Source organism: Cladophialophora bantiana (assembly GCF_000835475.1).
Source record: "Cladophialophora bantiana CBS 173.52 unplaced genomic scaffold supercont1.7, whole genome shotgun sequence".
Lineage (NCBI taxonomy): Eukaryota > Fungi > Ascomycota > Eurotiomycetes > Chaetothyriales > Herpotrichiellaceae > Cladophialophora > Cladophialophora bantiana.
Genome location: NW_015971581.1, coordinates 1,709,679 through 1,727,481, shown reverse-complemented (window position 1 = coordinate 1,727,481; position 17,803 = coordinate 1,709,679). Strand labels below are relative to the sequence as shown.

The window sequence follows — 17,803 nt, the reverse complement described above, 5'->3', positions numbered from 1 at the left end:
CTTGTCCTACCTTCATCGTCAATTACACTGACCGCGTCGCACATTGACTAGCAAAGAGGATTCCCTTTCCTGGCGCCATAAGCGAGAAGAGAGCAAGACAGAGGAAATTGCAACAACAGGGATTTTAGCGGATGGCCCAAAATTCCCCCATGAACCGATCTTTCCTGGGAGAACATAGCGCGAGAGCTAGCCCGGTTGTGCTTTGAATCATGCAATAAAGAAGCTCGTCAAGGGTGAGAATAGAATACGTCTTGAAAAGGCAAGAAGAAGTGTTTTACTAACAATAATAAAGGATATAACCAGTCATACAAGCGGTTGGGGTTTCTGTTCTGGTAGGACAAAAGAATGACGACTTCGGCACGGTTCGGGCCCTCGGAACGGCGCGACCAAAGTCCTTGATAGGCGAGGAAACTGCTTGTAAAATCCAGGAAACGTGGCTGAAACACCCCAGCCTACTCGTTCCAGCAACTGCAAACATCAGGGGCCTGAGAGAAGTTCAGACAGACCAAGCTTCGCGGAGAACTAGAGCATTCGTTCCTTGGGTCGGCCTCGGGCAACAAGGCCTCCAGCTCTTCCACAGCAGTTCGCCTAGTGAAATTGGAAGGTACCTTGTAATACTCAGAATAGCTCTTTGAAGGGCCAGAACAACACGACCAATAACTACAGCCCTGAAAGCGCCCCAGGACTACCTAGCTTCTTTGCAATATGGCGCCTTAATCCGTTTCTCTTTGACTTCGAGATGGCGTTTTTAGAAGTCGCAAGGTCAGCTCTTGCCTGGAGGGCGGATCGTTTCGTCGGTCGGGGAAATGTGAAAGAGGAGAAGAGCTGACACCCAATGGCGAGCGCTTTCAACGAAGATCCCTAATCGAAGCAGGGAGACCGTCATTAGACATTTGTAATAAGTGCTCGACAACCCAATGGCTTTCTCTTCAGAAGAGATGAGGTTCTGTTGGTGTCGAGGCGTATGAGGGTCGCTGCGAGATCAATGGCAATTTGCCCTAGTAGGTGAATGGTCGACCGTTTTGAGCTTGGACCAGTACGGAGGACCAAACAGACGCGCCACTGCCAAGGCTTACCAAGGCCTAATGTGGCTGAGAAATGTGGCTGGAAGACCATTCCCCGAATCGGGCAAGAATGTAAACACGAGATTGCGAAATGCGTTTCGACAAGCACCATCCACGAGCTTCGCAACTATCATTTCCGACTCATTCCTATGAGTTGTGTCGCTCGCTTTGGTTGCAGCTCGGCTTTGAGATGAGCGAATGTCATCTTAGCAGGAGTTAAGAAGCACACGGCTCTCCGATGATCCGACTCCCACCACGCCAGACCGCCGAATCAAGATCGTGATTAAATGACGGTTGCGGCTGGACATTGGCCGTCTCTCCTTTGCCTGTCGACTGTCGGCAGTCGATGCTTCCCCTTCCGCATTGAACCGACGCATGCTCAGCAATGTGAATCATGTCCTCACAGTCGTACAGTCTTCGAAGCAGGCTAAATCCTCAATCTCCCTCCCTGCGCTCAACCCCGACTCCTTCTCCCATTCCAAAGGCAGGGACCGCACTTGCTCGCAAAACTCGATCTACAGACTATGCGTTACAATTGCAGAGGGTGATCGGGACAACAACGAATGGCCCCAGTGGGTTGGCATGCTGTCCGAGAACGAACTCGTACGCCTATTGCGCGGGAGCTGTAGCAGTGTTGGCGAGGCTCGGTTTGGATGATACACCTTCGCTGCGATATTTCAAAGCCCGACCGACTGCGGCTTCACTGAATCCTCCCACTTCTCATTATGAAAGCTCACCTGCGACCACACCATCCAGGAGGAGAGTCAGTACCTTTACCCCTCGAAAGGGACTGGAAGATTATAGCGGTGGCTCTGCAGGGCGCGAATGGCTAGATGAATCTGCGGGTCAGACATGGACCGCAAGAGAGCGTATCAAAACGGCAGCTTGCGTGGCTCTGAGTCGTGATGGCCACTGGCTGGCAGTCGGTGAAGCGGGATACAACCCTCGAGTTCTGCTCTTCTCAACAGCCGAAGAAGCTTCTTGCGACGTACCCACTTCCATCGTCACGGACCATACCTACGGGCTGAGATGCATAGCTTTCAGCTCTGACACGAAACATCTGGCTACTCTGGGCGACTATAAGGACGGATTTTTGTTCGTCTGGTCCTGCAATGTCAAAACCGGCCAATTGAGTCTGCACTCGGCGAACAAGTGCACCGCCAACATTTTTGATATGACTTGGTGTGGCAATAATGTGATCACGGTGGGCACAAGGTGTGTTCGACTCTGGCAAATCCAAGGGGCAAGAAAGCAGTCACCAGCCAGGAGATTGAGATACCGCCCGTCCGAGGCCCATCTGTCGAGCCCCGGACCGGTGCCGTTACAAAGCCGTAATGTTCTGCTAGGACCAATGGTGGACAGTACATTCACATGCGCTGTATCAGTCGACGAAATCAACGTCGTAATAGGCACCGAAACTGGACAAATTTGTTTGGTGGACACCTCTCAGAATGTGCTGGAGCTGAAAGTCTTGAAAAAACTCGACTTTTCCATCACCTCCATCGCCTTCATTCCGGAGCACAGGAGACTGCTGGTGGGCACTCCTCATGGTGTGCACAGCGAAGATTTCGATGTTTTGCGAAGAGAGGAGAACAAATCGCCTAGCAAGCTCTTGTCGCGGAAACCTCGCTTGTCATCAATTCGACGCTCGCTCGGCCTGCTTGACCAGGCAGCAAAAAGTCTAGTGGCGATAGGAACCCTTATAGATCACACGATTACGCTTAACAATGATGGGTGTCTGCAGATCCAACGTCGCGGCATGGAGGACGGAGACAATCCTCAACCTACGTTTGCAGCTCACAAAAGTGTCATTCTAGGAGTTCGGACACTTCCGGACTCTGCTGCTCAAGGCAATTTCTTTACCTATTCGAAGAATGGAGAAATCAAGTTCTGGAGTTGCAATGGTACACTACTGAAGCAAGAGAGTCTTCCTCCTGACACCGCTGAGTCAAGGGATGATGAATTTGAGAACGAGTTGACTCAGATGCGGTTCCTCTCCCCTCATGATAGTTTCATTGCCGGTGATCGATTTGGATTATTGAAACTGATCAAGAGCCGTGATTGGCAAGTTGCACAGACAATCAGGGCACACAGCGCAGAGATCACCTCGATCGACATCCTTGAGTCCGGGTCCCTCGTTGCAACTTGCAGCAGAGATCGGATGATACAACTATTTCACGTCAACAGCGATTCCTTCGAGCTTCTACAGACAATGGATGACCACGTTGGATCTGTCAACCAAGTGATGTTCATCCAGGACGGCGAGAAATTACTGTCTTGTTCGACAGATCGGTCTCTGGTCATTCGCGAGCGGATGCTCCGACAGCAGGAGGGCACGAAAGCCGTGGCCTATCTCGCTACCAAGGTCCTGACGCTCAAAGGGACCCCACTGTCGATGGCAATGGCGGCGGAGAGCACCCTGATAGTCTCGACTATGGACCGCCGTGTTACAAATGTTGATATCTCTACCGGCACATTGCTCGAGTCGTTCAAGGTCGGAGATGCGGAAAGCGATGACACCGTTTTTCTAAATTCCATGATCTGTACCTCGGTCCCGGAGAGTGCAGATCAAAAGATGTTGATCGGATACTGCTCCATGGACAAATCTATCCGAGTTTACAACGAAAAGAATCTCAATCTCTTGGCTCGAGAATCTGGACATACAGAGGGAGTGAGTGATATAGCTCTCCTCGAGCAACCCGATAATTTGAATCCCGGGTCGCGGTGTACGGTCGTAAGCACTGGATTGGATGGCACTATCATGATTTGGAGCATCTTCAAGACAGCGCCTCTGTTACTTACTCCAGGTATCCCACAGGGACAAGCTGGAGGCTTGGGGTTAATGTCTGATGAATCTGAGGCGGCTAAACCCAGCCCTTCGTCACTTCCGCCGTTGAGGAAGGTTTTGACAAAGAGTGATATAACGGAGTTGTTAGGGGCGAATGGGCAGGCATCACCTTCCACTCCTCGATCTTTATCCCCGGTTCGATTGCAGCGCAAGACATCGAGACTTGCTCTGGCGACGTCCCTCGAAGACCTCGAAGAGACGCCAAGTAGGAAGGTCGAGTTTTCTACAGAACACAATGCATCACCAAAAACTGAGAATGTGGATAATCGACGTTCACCATCGCCGCCTCCACGGGGTTCATCGAAATTAAGAAATCAAAGGTCGCGGACAGACATCAGCAAAGACCTCGAGTCTAAAAGAACAACGCTGGCGGAACGCTCGCCCTCGCCACCGTCAACAGCTGTCTCGATGCCTTCCACGCCTAAACAACGGCAAAAGGCCAATAATGGGCGATTGCGAAGACCGCCTTCGGTGCCTTCTGATCTACGGGCTCAGGCTGCAGCACAAGGACGCCGGCAGAGTATGAGCCAAGCATCTGACTTTGGCAGTTTAGCCATGGCGACCGATCAGGCGACACGAATGCTAAAAATTTACAAGAAAAAGTTGACCATCAGTAAAGAGGTAGTTGATCTGGATGAGTTGGAGTACGAAGTTTCTGGGCTGCTAAAGAATATTCGAGAGAGGAAGGACAGGACGCGCGTGAGACACCAGAAAGACGCCGGAGCAGCAAGTACCAGCGATAACGCAAAAGCTGCCACTGACAGCGAGGTCGATCAATTGGCGGTTTTATTGGAGGGATCAAGCATGACTCATTCTCCGACAGCAGCTACAGTCAGCAAGGATATACTAGTGTCAAACGCTTGAGTTTCTTTGGTTGTTTTCCTTACGGGTATTTGGCCAATTTCATTAGCAGCGAAGCACTTTTGTTGTTCAGGCGGGCGGGATCAAACAGGGAGTTTCGACGGAGCTTTTCTCGACATCAGAGACATGGGCTTTTAGTATGTTGATTTGGGATTGGTATGGATGTTTGTTTACTTCTTCTTTTCTTCCCCTACCAATTGAATGGAATATGGTGCGGACGCAATCAGAAGCTATGGTAGAACCAGCGCTAGAAGGATGGATGGAAAAAGCGTCAGGGAAAATGGAAAGGAGCCATACGGGCGGCGTTTGAGTTAATAGGGAAGGATGATACCACTCTTTTCTGCGACCAAATAACAGGGAGGGCAAATGCATGAAAAGGATATACCTACTTGTTATACATACCTTTGCGATCAAGATCCAGGGCTTTATTTGCTTGACCGATTTCTGGATATCAAATGCTTCTCAGCCTTGTTGATGCGGGGCCACATCTCAGCCTTTCAGCCTTGTCCATTCCCCACATTCACCGTGAGCCGTGACGGAGGCCCATCAACTGGGAAGTCAATTTCAATTCTTCATCGTTTCACATACGAGCACAAACAAAACACACAAACAGCAATATCCTCCCCTCCACCCTCTCTGGACCAGGATCAGCGCAGATCAAATTCGACTGGATGAATACACGGGGTTAGGAGCGCAGACAAATGAGAAATCAACCAACCATCCTTTCTTTTACATGCAAACACTCGGCAGGATCGTAGTTTTTTTTCCGAGTTCCCTCACGGCCGGCTGTAACTAGGGACATCGTTGCCCCGGACCGAAAGCAAGCGACGGCAAACAACGATTAAGACTTGACCCAATTTATTTGACTTACTTATCACGCATACAAATCGGGCAGAGATGTCCAGCGTCTCTGAACCCTCGCAGTCCACGCACCTGCACTACCTCCGGCATGCCCTGTCCCTTGCGCGCCGGTCGCCGCCAAAGCCCACGAACTTCCGCGTCGGATGCGTAATCGTGGCCTTCCCTACTTCTCCTCCCACCGCCTCCGACGGTCCGTCCACAATAACGTCCTCTGGAGAAGGAGGGGAAGGGGGAATCGAGAAAATTGAAGGCGAGGTGTTGTCGACGGGGTACACGTTAGAAATTGAAGGGAACACGCACGCGGAGCAGAATGCCTTGACGAAGCTCGTGCAGAAACACGGTATCTCTGTATCTTCCTCCTCTTCGTCGTCAGACCTAGAGCAATTGGGCCAGGCCGTCCTCACGCCAGAGAAGAACGTGTACCTGTACACGACGCTCGAGCCGTGCGGGAAGCGGCTCAGCGGGAACACGCCGTGCGTGCAACGGATCATTTCGACGCGAAAGGGCGGCGGCAGTCGTCATCCCGCAGGCGGGGGAATTAGGAAAGTCGTCTTTGGCGCCCGGGAGCCCGGCACGTTCGTGCAGGACTCGCAGAGTCTGAAGATGTTGGACGAGGCGGGCGTTCCATGGAAGTACGTGCGGGGCATGGAGGAGGAGATTCTCAAAGTGGCCAAGGAGGGACATGTTAAAGGAGGGGCATATTCCGAAGATAAGGAGGTCCAGGCGAAGGAGAATAGCAATGCGCAAGAGACGAACGTCGACGACATCTCCCCCGAGGAGAGGAAGCGGCAGGAAGCATTGCCGCGGAATCCGAAGAAGAGGATGATGGAGGTCGATGTCCCGCGGTGAGAATGAATGGGCATTCTCACCCTCTCACTCTTCCACCCTCGTTCCTTTCCAGACGGAAGAAATTCGAACGACTGAGCGAGACGACGACCTTGGGCTCGACCGTATTGTGAGACGCTGGCAATCTGGTCAGTGAGGCAGTCTGTCCGTCTGTCGATTCAATTCGTCCCGCAAACTTGGAACAAGACAGCCAGCCAGCCGCCGCAAATCTCCTATTCTGATTCCTACTCGTGTCGAGGATACGGACGGTAGAGATGGCCTACACTACATACGGTAGCTACTGTGCGGAACACACAGATAATAGAAAGATACCTAGGTCAGATTAGGAATAGTTGAATTGACAGAGTCGCCGAGTTGAACATGTATATTATCACCATTGGTTACTTTTTACTTTGTTCTCCTCTGCTTTGCTATGCTGTTATGCTTACTTCGTGGCACGTGCAGCATTATAGTAGCTGGACCTCTAGTCCGAAGGACAAGGCGAAGAAGGCGAAGGAGCTTCGCAACTTGATTCGTTTCGCAAAACAGCGACGAATACACACACTATCGGCTATCGACCATCGAACAATCGTATCTTTCACATTCAGCGTTTCCAATCTTCGACCGTTAATACTGGGTATACTATATGCCCCTTTGTGTCATTCTGGTACTGGTGCTCCCTAGCACGATATCTTCGAATGCATGACTTATGGTTGGCCTGTCTCGCCGACGCTGGCTGGCGGACTGGCTGATCTATTCTGCGCCTGTTGATGCTCGTGCAAGAACCTGCATGCTAAGAACGCCACCACTTGCATCTCTCGTCCCGTTCCATTGGCCGTTAGGTGTCAGGGCGAGACAGGAAGAGCGGGCTGAAGAGGTTGGCAATAGACAATGTCCGGCGCAAATAGTTTGCAGGGCTCGTTTCTCCTCGCTTGCTCTCGATAGACAAGTCCGGGAGTAATGGATCAGCACTGGTGCGTTCTGCTTGCTCTGTTTTCATTTCCTGTCCACAACAATCTTCGACATCGTCGGCCACTTCCATTTCCTTTCCGTTCCGGTCGCTATACTTCTGCCTCTCTTTTTCCCACTTGGCTTGTTTCGCCTCCCAATGCTTTTTCTGATTCTCCTTTTCTGATTGCTAATCAACTCTGCCCTGCTGCTTTTCCAGCTTGACTTCTTTTTCCTGCCACGTCAACTTGCGACTTTCGTACTTCTTTTTTGCTTGTGACTCGGCTGCTTTCTTCCCGAGGTTTCTTGACCGCTAATCAATTCTCGCCTGCGTCAAGGTTCGTCGTTTGGTGGGCAAATGGCTTGCGGTCAAGTTGTTGGACAAACGTATTTTAGAGCTACTGATGCGGATATTTGAATGCGGTTTCTTCATCCTCTTTCGTGCAACCATGACAGGCACCGATGATTTGGTGACAAGATAGTTGGAGAAAGAGCCGAGGAGGACGCCTTTGAGAGAACTACGGCCACGCGTGCCCACGACGCAGAGGGTTGGTTCGAGTTCGTCAATCTGGAAGAAGGTCAGGCATGATCATGTGAACAATCTAGGCCAACGTACCGCTCCAAGAATCAGATGTTTCGGACTCTTGCAATGAATGACTTCGACCATACACCTCACTTGCAGTGGTGTCTTGCGAACCAACTTGACAAAGTCCTGGGTCAGGCTCTCAACGGCCTTGAGACGATCCATTTCTTTCTTAGAGACCTTTCTCGCATCGACACTACCAGTCAGGCTCTCTATTTCGGTCGCTGGGACGTATTGGGATTCTTTTCCTAGCCCGAAACTTGTGCCGCCTCCCTGTGTTGTCTGGCGGGTGAGAGTGTGCATGACGTCGGAAGCGTCCCTCCCAGCCTTGTTCCCTTCGGCTGTCAAGACTTCTTTTTCGGCTTCGGTGGTCTTCCCGGCGTTCTCATCTTCCATCGCGTAGATGGCCAGGAGAGTGTCACCGTCCCTCATCATGGTGCCTACGACCCATTCCATAGCGTAGCTTGCTTCGACACTTTGATCGCTGCAAAGGAGGTAGAGTCTTGCCGTCCTTTTGCCGGCTTCTGATTCCTGGTAGAAATGGGCCCAGTTGCCTCGCAAGATGATTCGCACATGACGATCAGTCACTGTGGAGTCAAGTGGTGATATGTTCAACGCCAAAGTTTTGGCCTTTCTAATAGCTGCATTTTCCTCATCATCATCCTCAACCGACGTTACAGATGACCGTCTGATAGGTGTACTAGAACCCCCTTTCTTGTCTGTGACATTTTCCCCCGTCGGACTGGTGATGGAAATGGATGGTTCAAGCAACGACCTGACAAATTGCTTAGAGTGCGAGGTCCTCTTGAGATCCTCAGGTGACGAAGCGCCATTCGTGTCGAGAGCTTTTGCATCGGCTGGTTCGTGGTTTGCTGACAGTTTTCGTCTCTCCGACCGACCCCTAGTCTCGTCCTCATCACTACTTGGAGATATGACATCCTCATCACTGTCATCCACAGCATCCTCCTCGCCGGCAACGCTGTCCTTGTTGATACGACCAAGTCCTTCTTCCGAGTCATCGGTCGTAGTCGAGAAGCTGCCCGACGACAATCGAAGATGCGCCTGATCATCCACCACAGTTCCAGATTTCGTCGTCAAGGGGCCAGGTGTGCTAGTAGGACTGAGGAATCCCGGTCTTGAAGGTTCAGGCTTCCGGATGCGCGAGGATGGAGACCTCGAACTAGCACCCGCGGCTACGGTAGAATTATGTCTTCCATGACCTCCTCCAGGGACGCCTACGTGTAAGGAGGCGAAATCCCCTGACAGAGCCGCGGCCATGGCGGAACCAGAACCCTCACGTGGTCTCTTAGTATTCGGGGGAGAGCGTGACGCGGGCGAGCTTGAAGGTATTGAGGAGATATCGAACTGATAGTTTTGTTCAAAACCGCGCTTCTCGTCTGTTTGTATCTTGGGCAACCCTACTGGCCGTTCAGTCTCTGATGAGTTTCGCTGTCTCGTGATCGCTGGAGAGGTCTTTGTGAGGACGGGAGAGCTCGGTTTGCTGGAATGAGGAGAGGTCCAGCTGCTGGGGTCTGAAGGATCGAGCTCTTTGGCCGGCTTTCTGGATGAATTGGGACTCGTCACTCCAACACCGATGCCCGCTATGGAGCCATGGCGAGGAATGGGAGAATCGACGTCGAGCATACTGCGGACGGGCGGGGGAGTGGCGGTTCTCGGGGGTTTGAACCTGGGAATGGGACTGGAGGGTCGTTTTCGATCGAGGGCCGCTAGAACTTCTCTGTTTTCTTCATCAAGCAAGGCCTCCATGCTCATAGGAGCTCGCGACCTCGAAGGCGGCCGATCCATAGTGTCACGGCGGTGAAAGAAACTTTGAGTGGAGATAGAGAGATTGGAGCAATATCACAGACTTACAACAGGGACAGAACAGATGCCGTATGTATACCTATGCCTCATGAAGCGATGCTGGGGAACAGTGGACAGCAAGTTGGATCGTGGTTCTGTGGCAGATGGCAGATCAAATGGACTGCATGGATCGCCCGCGCTTGCCAGTGACAGTGGGATTGACACTCTTGGCCGCAGGCGGGACAAATCTCTGGTGACCAATGACCAAGCAAGCACAGCCTCTGCCCAGGAGTCAAGCAGCCAAATTGAGAGGTTTCGAGGCAGACGGGACATCAGCGAGCGAGGAGATGGCGTTAACCAGGCTCGTATACGAACAGTCGCGTGCATATACAACCATGGCCGAGCACATCTGGGATATTTTCAGAAGTGGGTTGGCGAGCACGTTGTCGACCACGACAACGCCGCCCTGTTGAGTGGTAATGGTCAAGAATGGTGCATGTCCTAGGGGAGGACGCAGTTGGTGGAGGCGCGTGCGTGACGTCTGGGGCTCGTGCGGCCTCGTTTTATCGATAAGGGCTCTCTTTAAGAGCCCCCTAGCGGCCTGGTGCTAAGCTCCCGCAGCAGTGGGCAGCCTACTGCGCCCTACTCGGTATTTGGCCTGCACCCGTTACTACCAATGCACAGCATGTCATGCATGCCACCAGCCGAGAGAGCCCACTAGTCCGAGCCGAAGGCCCCCTAGCAAACCCCTAACCCCCCCTAAACCCCTCCTGCAATGAAATATTAAGTGCCAATCTATCCCCCTTTGGCAAACCTTCCGTCATAATGCTTGTGGCTTCATGCACCTCCCGCTCCGTAGCTTGCACACAGCAACCCTCTTCACAACCATCATTGGCCACTTCGTCCAAGATGCCAACTTCTTCTGGTAACCGAGTCCAAGATTTAAAGCTCCTCCAAGGCGTCAAGGCTGATGTCGAGGAACGCCTTGAATAAACTCCGGAGCCTGAGAAAACGTGAGGCAGCTGCTGACCTACCGAGTACTGCTCTAGCTCGGATTCATGCCAGCTCCTTGCGCGTCCGAGAATGTTACAAATATTCCCAGCCTTCCCATTTTCCGTCATGGCTGACCCTCCTCGCCCTCCCCTGTCCAGGTCTCGCACGGCGCCAGGATGGGCGATCCCTATCTGTTCACGGCCATTGTGACCCTCTTCTCCGTGCTGGGGTTGCACTCTGCCGTGGCTCAGAATTCCTGTGGGACTGATCAAAATCCCTACTGCGCAGGCGACAGCACATTCGAACAAATCTGCTGTCCTTATCCCAATGTCTGTTACTGGCAAAACCGAAATGGCGAACCAGGTTGCTGCCCGGCTGGTCAAGTTTGCGATGGCTCTTCTCCTTATTATCCCCCGACCCCTCAACCAACACCCACCCTTCAAACAACTACACTACATCCCTCTACTATTACTATAACGCCAACTCCTGCTTCGCCACCCTCGACTACTGTTGTTAGTGGCGGAGGTATTATCATCATCACCACCGTTCCTAACAGCGGTGTTACTGTCACTACTGCCCCCAACAGCGTTGTCACTATCACCACGATCTATGGCGGACCATGCGGTGGCGGTGTGTGCTCGACCGTAAACTCTGGAGTGGGCGGTGTCTACTCCACCTTAACTTCAGTGGTGAGCGGAGCATTCTCCACTGTGACTTCTGGTGCTGCCAGCGCATATTCCACTGTCTCTGGGGTCTTGGTTGGTTCCAGCGGTGTTCCCGGGGCGAGTCCTACCTCGATGTTTGCACACTTCATGGTTACCTTGTTTGTACTCGTGGGCAACCTCTTTGGATAAGGGCTGGTGCATAACTGGTCGAAATTTCTGCCACTGGCCAAGCGGCCTCGAAAGAGATTTTTTTTGAACAGCCGCTTTCGGTCGCAGCTGATGGACAAATTCAGAAGCTATCAAAATTTTGTCCTGAATTGGTGGACTCCAGCATATCCCCCTTCCGAGAAGGGGAGCCGGATGCTGTGGACGTGTTGCAAGAATGCTCTATAGAGCAGCGATTCCGTCAGAGGGGGAGGTTTTTGGATTTTCAGCGGATGCGCAGACTGCTAAATCTCAACAGAAACTGCTCTGCCGGTGGAAGCGTGTTCAATGGACAGCAATGGGTCAACAGGCCGACGAATACAGCCGAATAGAAAGGCTTCCAGGGCGAGGCCTTGCGTCGCTTAATGAGCATTTGAGACTCTGGCGGAATGAGGCACTAGATGGAGATATCTTTCCAAGACTAATGCAGTAATCCTAGGATATTGAAATTTCAACGAGAGAGGGTCCTATATTGAATATTGCACCGGTGGCAGGGAGGCTTCACTGGAAAGTTAGATAGATACCCCCCTTGTTGCGCAGCACCGTCTCTCAAACACTGACGTATGTTGTCGGATGAGAATTAGAATAAATAGAACTTTCAAATGGATTCTCGCAAAGCTTGTCTATTATATCAACCTGGAAGTAAGCCACAAGTCATTTCCACAGGTACCTCGTACCGTTGCAGGATTCCTGTCTAGGAAGAAAAGGCAATATATGGCTTCGGTCAAGTTCACAGTGCAAATCAGACGGGGAGGTTACCTATGTATGCGCATGTCTCTCCCGCCAAGTCATCGATGCCCCTGCAACTTCCTAGATACCTTGTCATCGTAATTCCCTCGTACCTAACAGTACTCTCGCTACCTCACCGCAGGCTCACCGTTGAGCCGTTAACGCCTTGGCACAGATTACTCAGTATATGGCTCGATGGGTAGCTGTCGGGCAGAATCTCCGAGGGAAGAGTATCTCCTGATAGGTACCTCATTAGTACGAAGTAGGATTTCCATAAATGGAATGTGCTCTATTTCAAAATAGAGTAACTTGACAATTTGTTCCTGCGCAGTCCAACTTCCTCCTGCTTTGCCATCCGCTCTCCTACCCGTCTTCACGGTTCGCTACGTCGCCATGGCTCTAGAGAAGACCAAGAACAACGGCTCCCAGGAGAATGCCTCAGAACGCCAAATCATGCACCTCTGCAACCCAACACCATCGCTGAGAACCCACGATTGGCATTTGTTTTCCCTCTCCCTAACCCATCTCTATCGTTTCTGAGCATGGCACATGGTCCAATCGAGTATTTATAACCTAGAGCTCGTATTCCGTCGAGCTTGTGTGATCTTGGCCTCATCCTCTCAGTGCTTGGACCACTACAATTGCCCGCTAATCAGTCAAATTTGACACACTTGCAGCTTTTGCGCGTCTTGGCCTCAGTACGCTGACAAAGGGGAGACCATCCGTCTGGAAGACGGGGCAACCTTTCCGTCTACATATGGTTCCATGGAGAGAGGGGTCGACGAAGCTATTTCTCTAATGCATCCGCTTCTTGAGCCTGCAGTTGGCGTTTGACAGACTTGTGGTTTTCAATGCTGAAATATTTGCGCATATAAGTCCTCCGACAGCTAGAGTTTTCTCACATGTTTCCTGATACAAGTTAACCATCCAGGCCTGATTTACTGCTAGAAATATCAGTGTCATCCTCCTGACTCTGACAGAATCTGTCGACTAGGCTCTGGACTTTGCACAGAATGATTCAATTACCTCTAGGCTCCCCACCGTTCGAGCAGCGGCATGGACGACATCAAAGCAGCATACCGCCATTGAGCCCGGTAAGGCTTTCCAAGAGTCCACGGTCTCAGAATGCTGAGCGCAAACAACTTTGCGAGAGTCTGGCGAAGAGCAAGGTGGTACAGGAGTCATCTCCCAACTTCATCTTCATCCCCATGTCGGCTGAACCTGGAGCAAGAGCCAGAATTCAACCTGAGCTTCGAGCTTCGGCTAAAGCGCATGTGATGCACGATTACCAGCGAAAGACCGCCCAACAACGAAGCACGCAGTGGAAGATGTCGACGCCCACGACTTATGCCCCAGCCCCAAAAGAGCCAATGCCAGGTTTTCGATGCCCGGAATCAGCTGCGCAGCCATTAGTGATGCGCGAGCGAATGGTGGTTCGGAAGAAAGAGAGTCAGCCAAAGAGGAAACCAAAAGCTGCAACGACTGAATTGACATCATCAAATGATTCTAGTCAATCATCCCAGCAAGCACTGGCTTCTACCACGTCAGACAACGCGGCATATTCTCAATTCATCCACTATGATCCGCCCGCAATTCCCAGGCAACCACGTGGCAGCAATCTCATGGACGTTTTCTCTGCGCTGCCGATTGAAGTCCAACCCTGGGACGAAACACTGATTACACGCTGGCTCAACTACGATCGCATACCCTGGTGCCCGGTCAACGGGCAATCTCAATGGGTGCCCTTCGTCACTAACTCGCCGATGCTCCTGCACACAAACTTGTATTCCTGGGGCATGCATTGGCACGGCAAACTGACAGGCGTCAACCAAGAAGTCTTTCTCTATCAGAACCCCCGGATTCTGGAACATAAGATTGCGGCTATCCAGATGATCAATGCGCACTTGGTGTCTCAAGCTGCTGTCACAGATGAGACCCTTGCAGCAGTGTCCATGTTCATTAATGTGTCGATGCAATTCCTGAATCGGGATGAAGCCGCAAAGCATATGGCTGGTCTCGAAGCCTTGGTAAACCTTCGAGGAGGCCTCGAGGACCTCTCCCGGATGGGAACGGTGGGAGTCCTCCTGCAACGGATCATAACCTGGAACGACCTCTTCTTTGTTGAACTTTTCGGGGGCAATTTGCGCTTCGCGCTTCTGCCACGTTGGGATGAGGCGTGGAAATCTGTATACGCCCCCATAGCCGACGACCCAGTGACACACCTTGAACCCCTGCAGGCACGCTTTGCAGGAGATATGGCACAAGAAATAACAACGCTTTTGCGCGAGATCCAAATTGTGTGCAACGATGTTCAAGCACGACCTTTGCAGACGCTGTCGACTGCGGAAAGGACACTACGACATGACAACCTTTTCCGCTTTGAGCGCCGACTGTGTCTGGCGACACGGATAACGACCATTCAAGAGCACGTGTACACGAATCTGCAGGGCGGCAAAGACCCCATGTGGCGGACAGTGGCCTATGCTGCGTTGATGTATGTCCATCATCACATCCGCGGACATGCCCTGCATTGGTCCCAGTTCCCTGCGCTGGTCGTGCAACTTCGCAACGAGTTGTCTTTTGTGCAGCCGAGCAGCTGGGATGCGGTGCCAGCGCTGCACTTGTGGGTTCATGCGGTGGCTAGCTGGGTGAGTCAGTGTGAGGAATGGGTTGTAACCCTGCTTGCAGACGCCTGCCGAGCGCGAGGCTGTAAGAGTTGGGATGACTTCGACGGGACACTGAAACGGTGCGTGCACATTGGGAGACGGGACGAGCAGAAATTCAGAATCGTTTGGGAGGCTGTTGCTAAATTGGTTTGAATGGAGAAGGAAGTGTAGCGGGTTTAACGTTCACCGACATCAATTCGTAATTCATACATAAGCCGTTAACAATAATCCATCAGTGCATGTTCCATTTATGCATTTTCTGGTCGTTCCGCCAGACCAACCAATCCCCTTAACTGTCTTCTCTTCGCCGCCACACTTCCTGTAGCAGGTGCTAAACCCAAAGCTTGTAGAACAGTCTCCAATTCGGGCTCCTCCACCCGAGCAACGTGTCTTGACATAGCAGGGAAACCCGGAACTTCAGCAGCGGTCAAGATATTGACAAGTGGTGTGATGGGAGAGGCTGAGGTTGAAAGGTACGAATTCTGAATCCGAGCCAAATTGTTGATTTCACTATAAAATGAGTTAAATCAGAACAAAATAAAACTAGAATAATGAATAACGACGCATACCTAGCTCGCATCTGCGTCTGAAGTCCATCTAGCTTAATCTCAAACTGATCGAATCGTCGATTGAGAGTGTTGAATTGAGTGTTGAATTGTTGACCGAGATTTTGGATCGCAGCTATGATAGCATTGCCATCTCTGAAGACGGGAAGATTTTGGAGTTTTTTAGCTTCATTTGCTGTAGCTTGAATGCTGTCGGCGAGGACAATCAAATTCGGCTGAGGTCCGAATGGATTTGGATCATCAGTCATGGCATTTGGATCCATAGTGATGAGCTGAAGAGGTGCGTTAGTGGCGGTGGTGGTGAGGGTGCATGTTTGTTTACACGGGATGCTGAAATAGGTTGGGTGATGTCGGGGAAGTAGCAATGTGAGAGAGACGGGCCGAGTAGTGGGAATGACCAGGAAGGAATACCGAATAAGCCCAACGATGACGTTGACACTGGAAATCTGAACTGAGCGGAAAAACACGCAACAACACGCTCCCCGTGCACGGCGCGTCCTCTGAGTTGACCTCTCCTTTTACTTGGCTTGACCTTGACAGGCCTGACCTGATCTGTCTTTCCAACTTCTTTTCATTTCACTTCGTATCGCTGAAGCCTTAAATTTCTTTCCTTTTTTCTTTCTTGTATATAAGATCTTTCCGTCACCGTGCGTCTTAGTCTACATCATTCTACCTACACCCCTCCGTCGAAAATTTCGTGCTCAGCCACTGCCTCTCCTCATCATGCCCCGGAAATCGAAATCTAAGCCTCAACGCGTTGAAGACTCTGCGTCCAATGGTAGCGAAAAGCACCCAGAAGGACGAGAGGATCTCGCTGTCGGCGACCCTCCCCTCATCGATCCCTACGCTGTTCTGCACGTCTCCGAGACTGCCACCCCCGACGAAATCAAATCTTCATATCGCAAACTCGCTCTCAAACACCACCCAGACAAAGCTTCCCCTGAGAATCGCGAAAGTGCACACAAAGCATTTCAGGAAATCGCATTTGCTTATGCCATCCTCAGCGACGAGCGCCGACGCAAACGCTACGACGCTACAGGCAACACCGCGGAGAGCGCAACCATTGACGATGATGATTTCAACTGGGTGGATTTCTTTCGCGAACAGACCGAGAACATAGTGACAGAAGAGATGATTGAACAGGTAAAGAAGGAATACCAGGGCAGTGGAGAGGAGAGAGATGATGTTTTAGCGGCATATACGCAGAGCGAGGGTGATATGGACGTGGTCTTCGAGATGGTCATGTGTAGTGAGGTTTTGGCAGATGAGGACCGGTTCAGAAAGATCATTGATGAGGCTATTGCACAGGGCGAAGTGGAGGCGTACAATCGTTACACCAAGGAAGACAAGAAAAGTCGGCAGCGGAGGAAGGCAAATGCAAAGCAAGAAGAAGCGGAGGCGAGAGAACTAGCCCGGGATCTGGGACTCGAGGATAGAATCTTCGGCAACAAAGGTTCTAGCCAAAAAAAATCGAAGACAGGAGAAGGCGACAATGAAGCCCTTACGGCCTTGATTCAACAGCGTCAGCGAAACAGGGCACAGAATTTCTTCGACGACCTGGAGGCAAAGTACGGTGGCGGCACGAAGAAAGGCAAGCGCAAGGCCATGGCTGAACCGCCGGAGGAGTTATTTCAGAAAAACGCAAAGAAAGGGAAGAAAGGCGTCAAGACTTGACATAGCCTACGGAGTACTCATTTGCGTTTTGGCAGGGCTACAGTTGCTTTTGCATAACAGGTGCTTGAGCATGGCGTCTGGACGGTCTAGGGGGGAACATTTACTTGCTTTTGCTCACGACGACATGGACTGAATGACGGTGCTCCCCTCAGATGTATGGGCTCGATTTTGGCAAACGGGGCACTGGAAAATCTTGGAAACAGACTGCTCTCTTTGCAGACACTCGAGTGATGCTTGACTTTACAGCAGCATCCGCGCACAATCAACTTAAGTTGAAGATTTGCGTAGCCAACCAAACTCTGGTCATCCTCAACTGTATACTCTACTCGTAAACGGTGCCTCTGCTGCACAGACATTTACCGAGAAATGGACCCGATTGCTGAAGAGGTGCAGAAAATTCTCCATACCTATGTAGTTGAAGAGCGTCTATTCGGTTGCTGATCAGGTGCATCAACATGTGCACGGGGACCATGCAAGTGATGTCAAGAATACGGAAAATTTATTTTGAGTATC

The 17,803-nt window shown here is 51.4% G+C and overlaps 7 protein-coding genes across 7 annotated transcripts; 5 read left to right on the top strand and 2 right to left on the bottom strand.

Annotated features, from left to right (window-relative positions):
• Positions 1 to 1,458: 1,458 nt before the first annotated feature.
• On the top strand, positions 1,459 to 4,776 carry Z519_05620 (uncharacterized protein; the record flags this gene model as incomplete). The annotated part of the gene is made up of 1 exon (XM_016763360.1): positions 1,459 to 4,776. One exon carries the CDS (start codon positions 1,459 to 1,461, stop codon positions 4,774 to 4,776), a length of 3,318 nt encoding a protein of 1,105 aa, XP_016620973.1.
• An 894-nt stretch (positions 4,777 to 5,670) lies between these two features.
• On the top strand, positions 5,671 to 6,483 carry Z519_05619 (uncharacterized protein; the record flags this gene model as incomplete). Its single annotated transcript, XM_016763359.1, has 1 exon — positions 5,671 to 6,483. The coding sequence occupies one exon, from the start codon at positions 5,671 to 5,673 to the stop codon at positions 6,481 to 6,483; it is 813 nt and encodes a 270-aa protein (XP_016620972.1).
• A 1,237-nt stretch (positions 6,484 to 7,720) lies between these two features.
• Z519_05618 (uncharacterized protein) lies at positions 7,721 to 9,796 on the bottom strand (the record flags this gene model as incomplete). Its single annotated transcript, XM_016763358.1, has 2 exons — positions 7,721 to 7,975; positions 8,024 to 9,796. 2 exons carry the CDS (start codon positions 9,794 to 9,796, stop codon positions 7,721 to 7,723), a joined length of 2,028 nt encoding a protein of 675 aa, XP_016620971.1.
• Positions 9,797 to 10,962: 1,166 nt separating this feature from the next.
• On the top strand, positions 10,963 to 11,640 carry Z519_05617 (uncharacterized protein; the record flags this gene model as incomplete). The annotated part of the gene is made up of 1 exon (XM_016763357.1): positions 10,963 to 11,640. The coding sequence occupies one exon, from the start codon at positions 10,963 to 10,965 to the stop codon at positions 11,638 to 11,640; it is 678 nt and encodes a 225-aa protein (XP_016620970.1).
• Positions 11,641 to 13,397: 1,757 nt separating this feature from the next.
• Positions 13,398 to 15,203, top strand: Z519_05616 (uncharacterized protein; the record flags this gene model as incomplete). The annotated part of the gene is made up of 1 exon (XM_016763356.1): positions 13,398 to 15,203. One exon carries the CDS (start codon positions 13,398 to 13,400, stop codon positions 15,201 to 15,203), a length of 1,806 nt encoding a protein of 601 aa, XP_016620969.1.
• A 95-nt stretch (positions 15,204 to 15,298) lies between these two features.
• Positions 15,299 to 15,879, bottom strand: Z519_05615 (uncharacterized protein; the record flags this gene model as incomplete). Its single annotated transcript, XM_016763355.1, has 2 exons — positions 15,299 to 15,560; positions 15,620 to 15,879. The coding sequence occupies 2 exons, from the start codon at positions 15,877 to 15,879 to the stop codon at positions 15,299 to 15,301; spliced, it is 522 nt and encodes a 173-aa protein (XP_016620968.1).
• A 460-nt stretch (positions 15,880 to 16,339) lies between these two features.
• On the top strand, positions 16,340 to 17,290 carry Z519_05614 (uncharacterized protein; the record flags this gene model as incomplete). Its single annotated transcript, XM_016763354.1, has 1 exon — positions 16,340 to 17,290. The coding sequence occupies one exon, from the start codon at positions 16,340 to 16,342 to the stop codon at positions 17,288 to 17,290; it is 951 nt and encodes a 316-aa protein (XP_016620967.1).
• Positions 17,291 to 17,803: the final 513 nt, after the last annotated feature.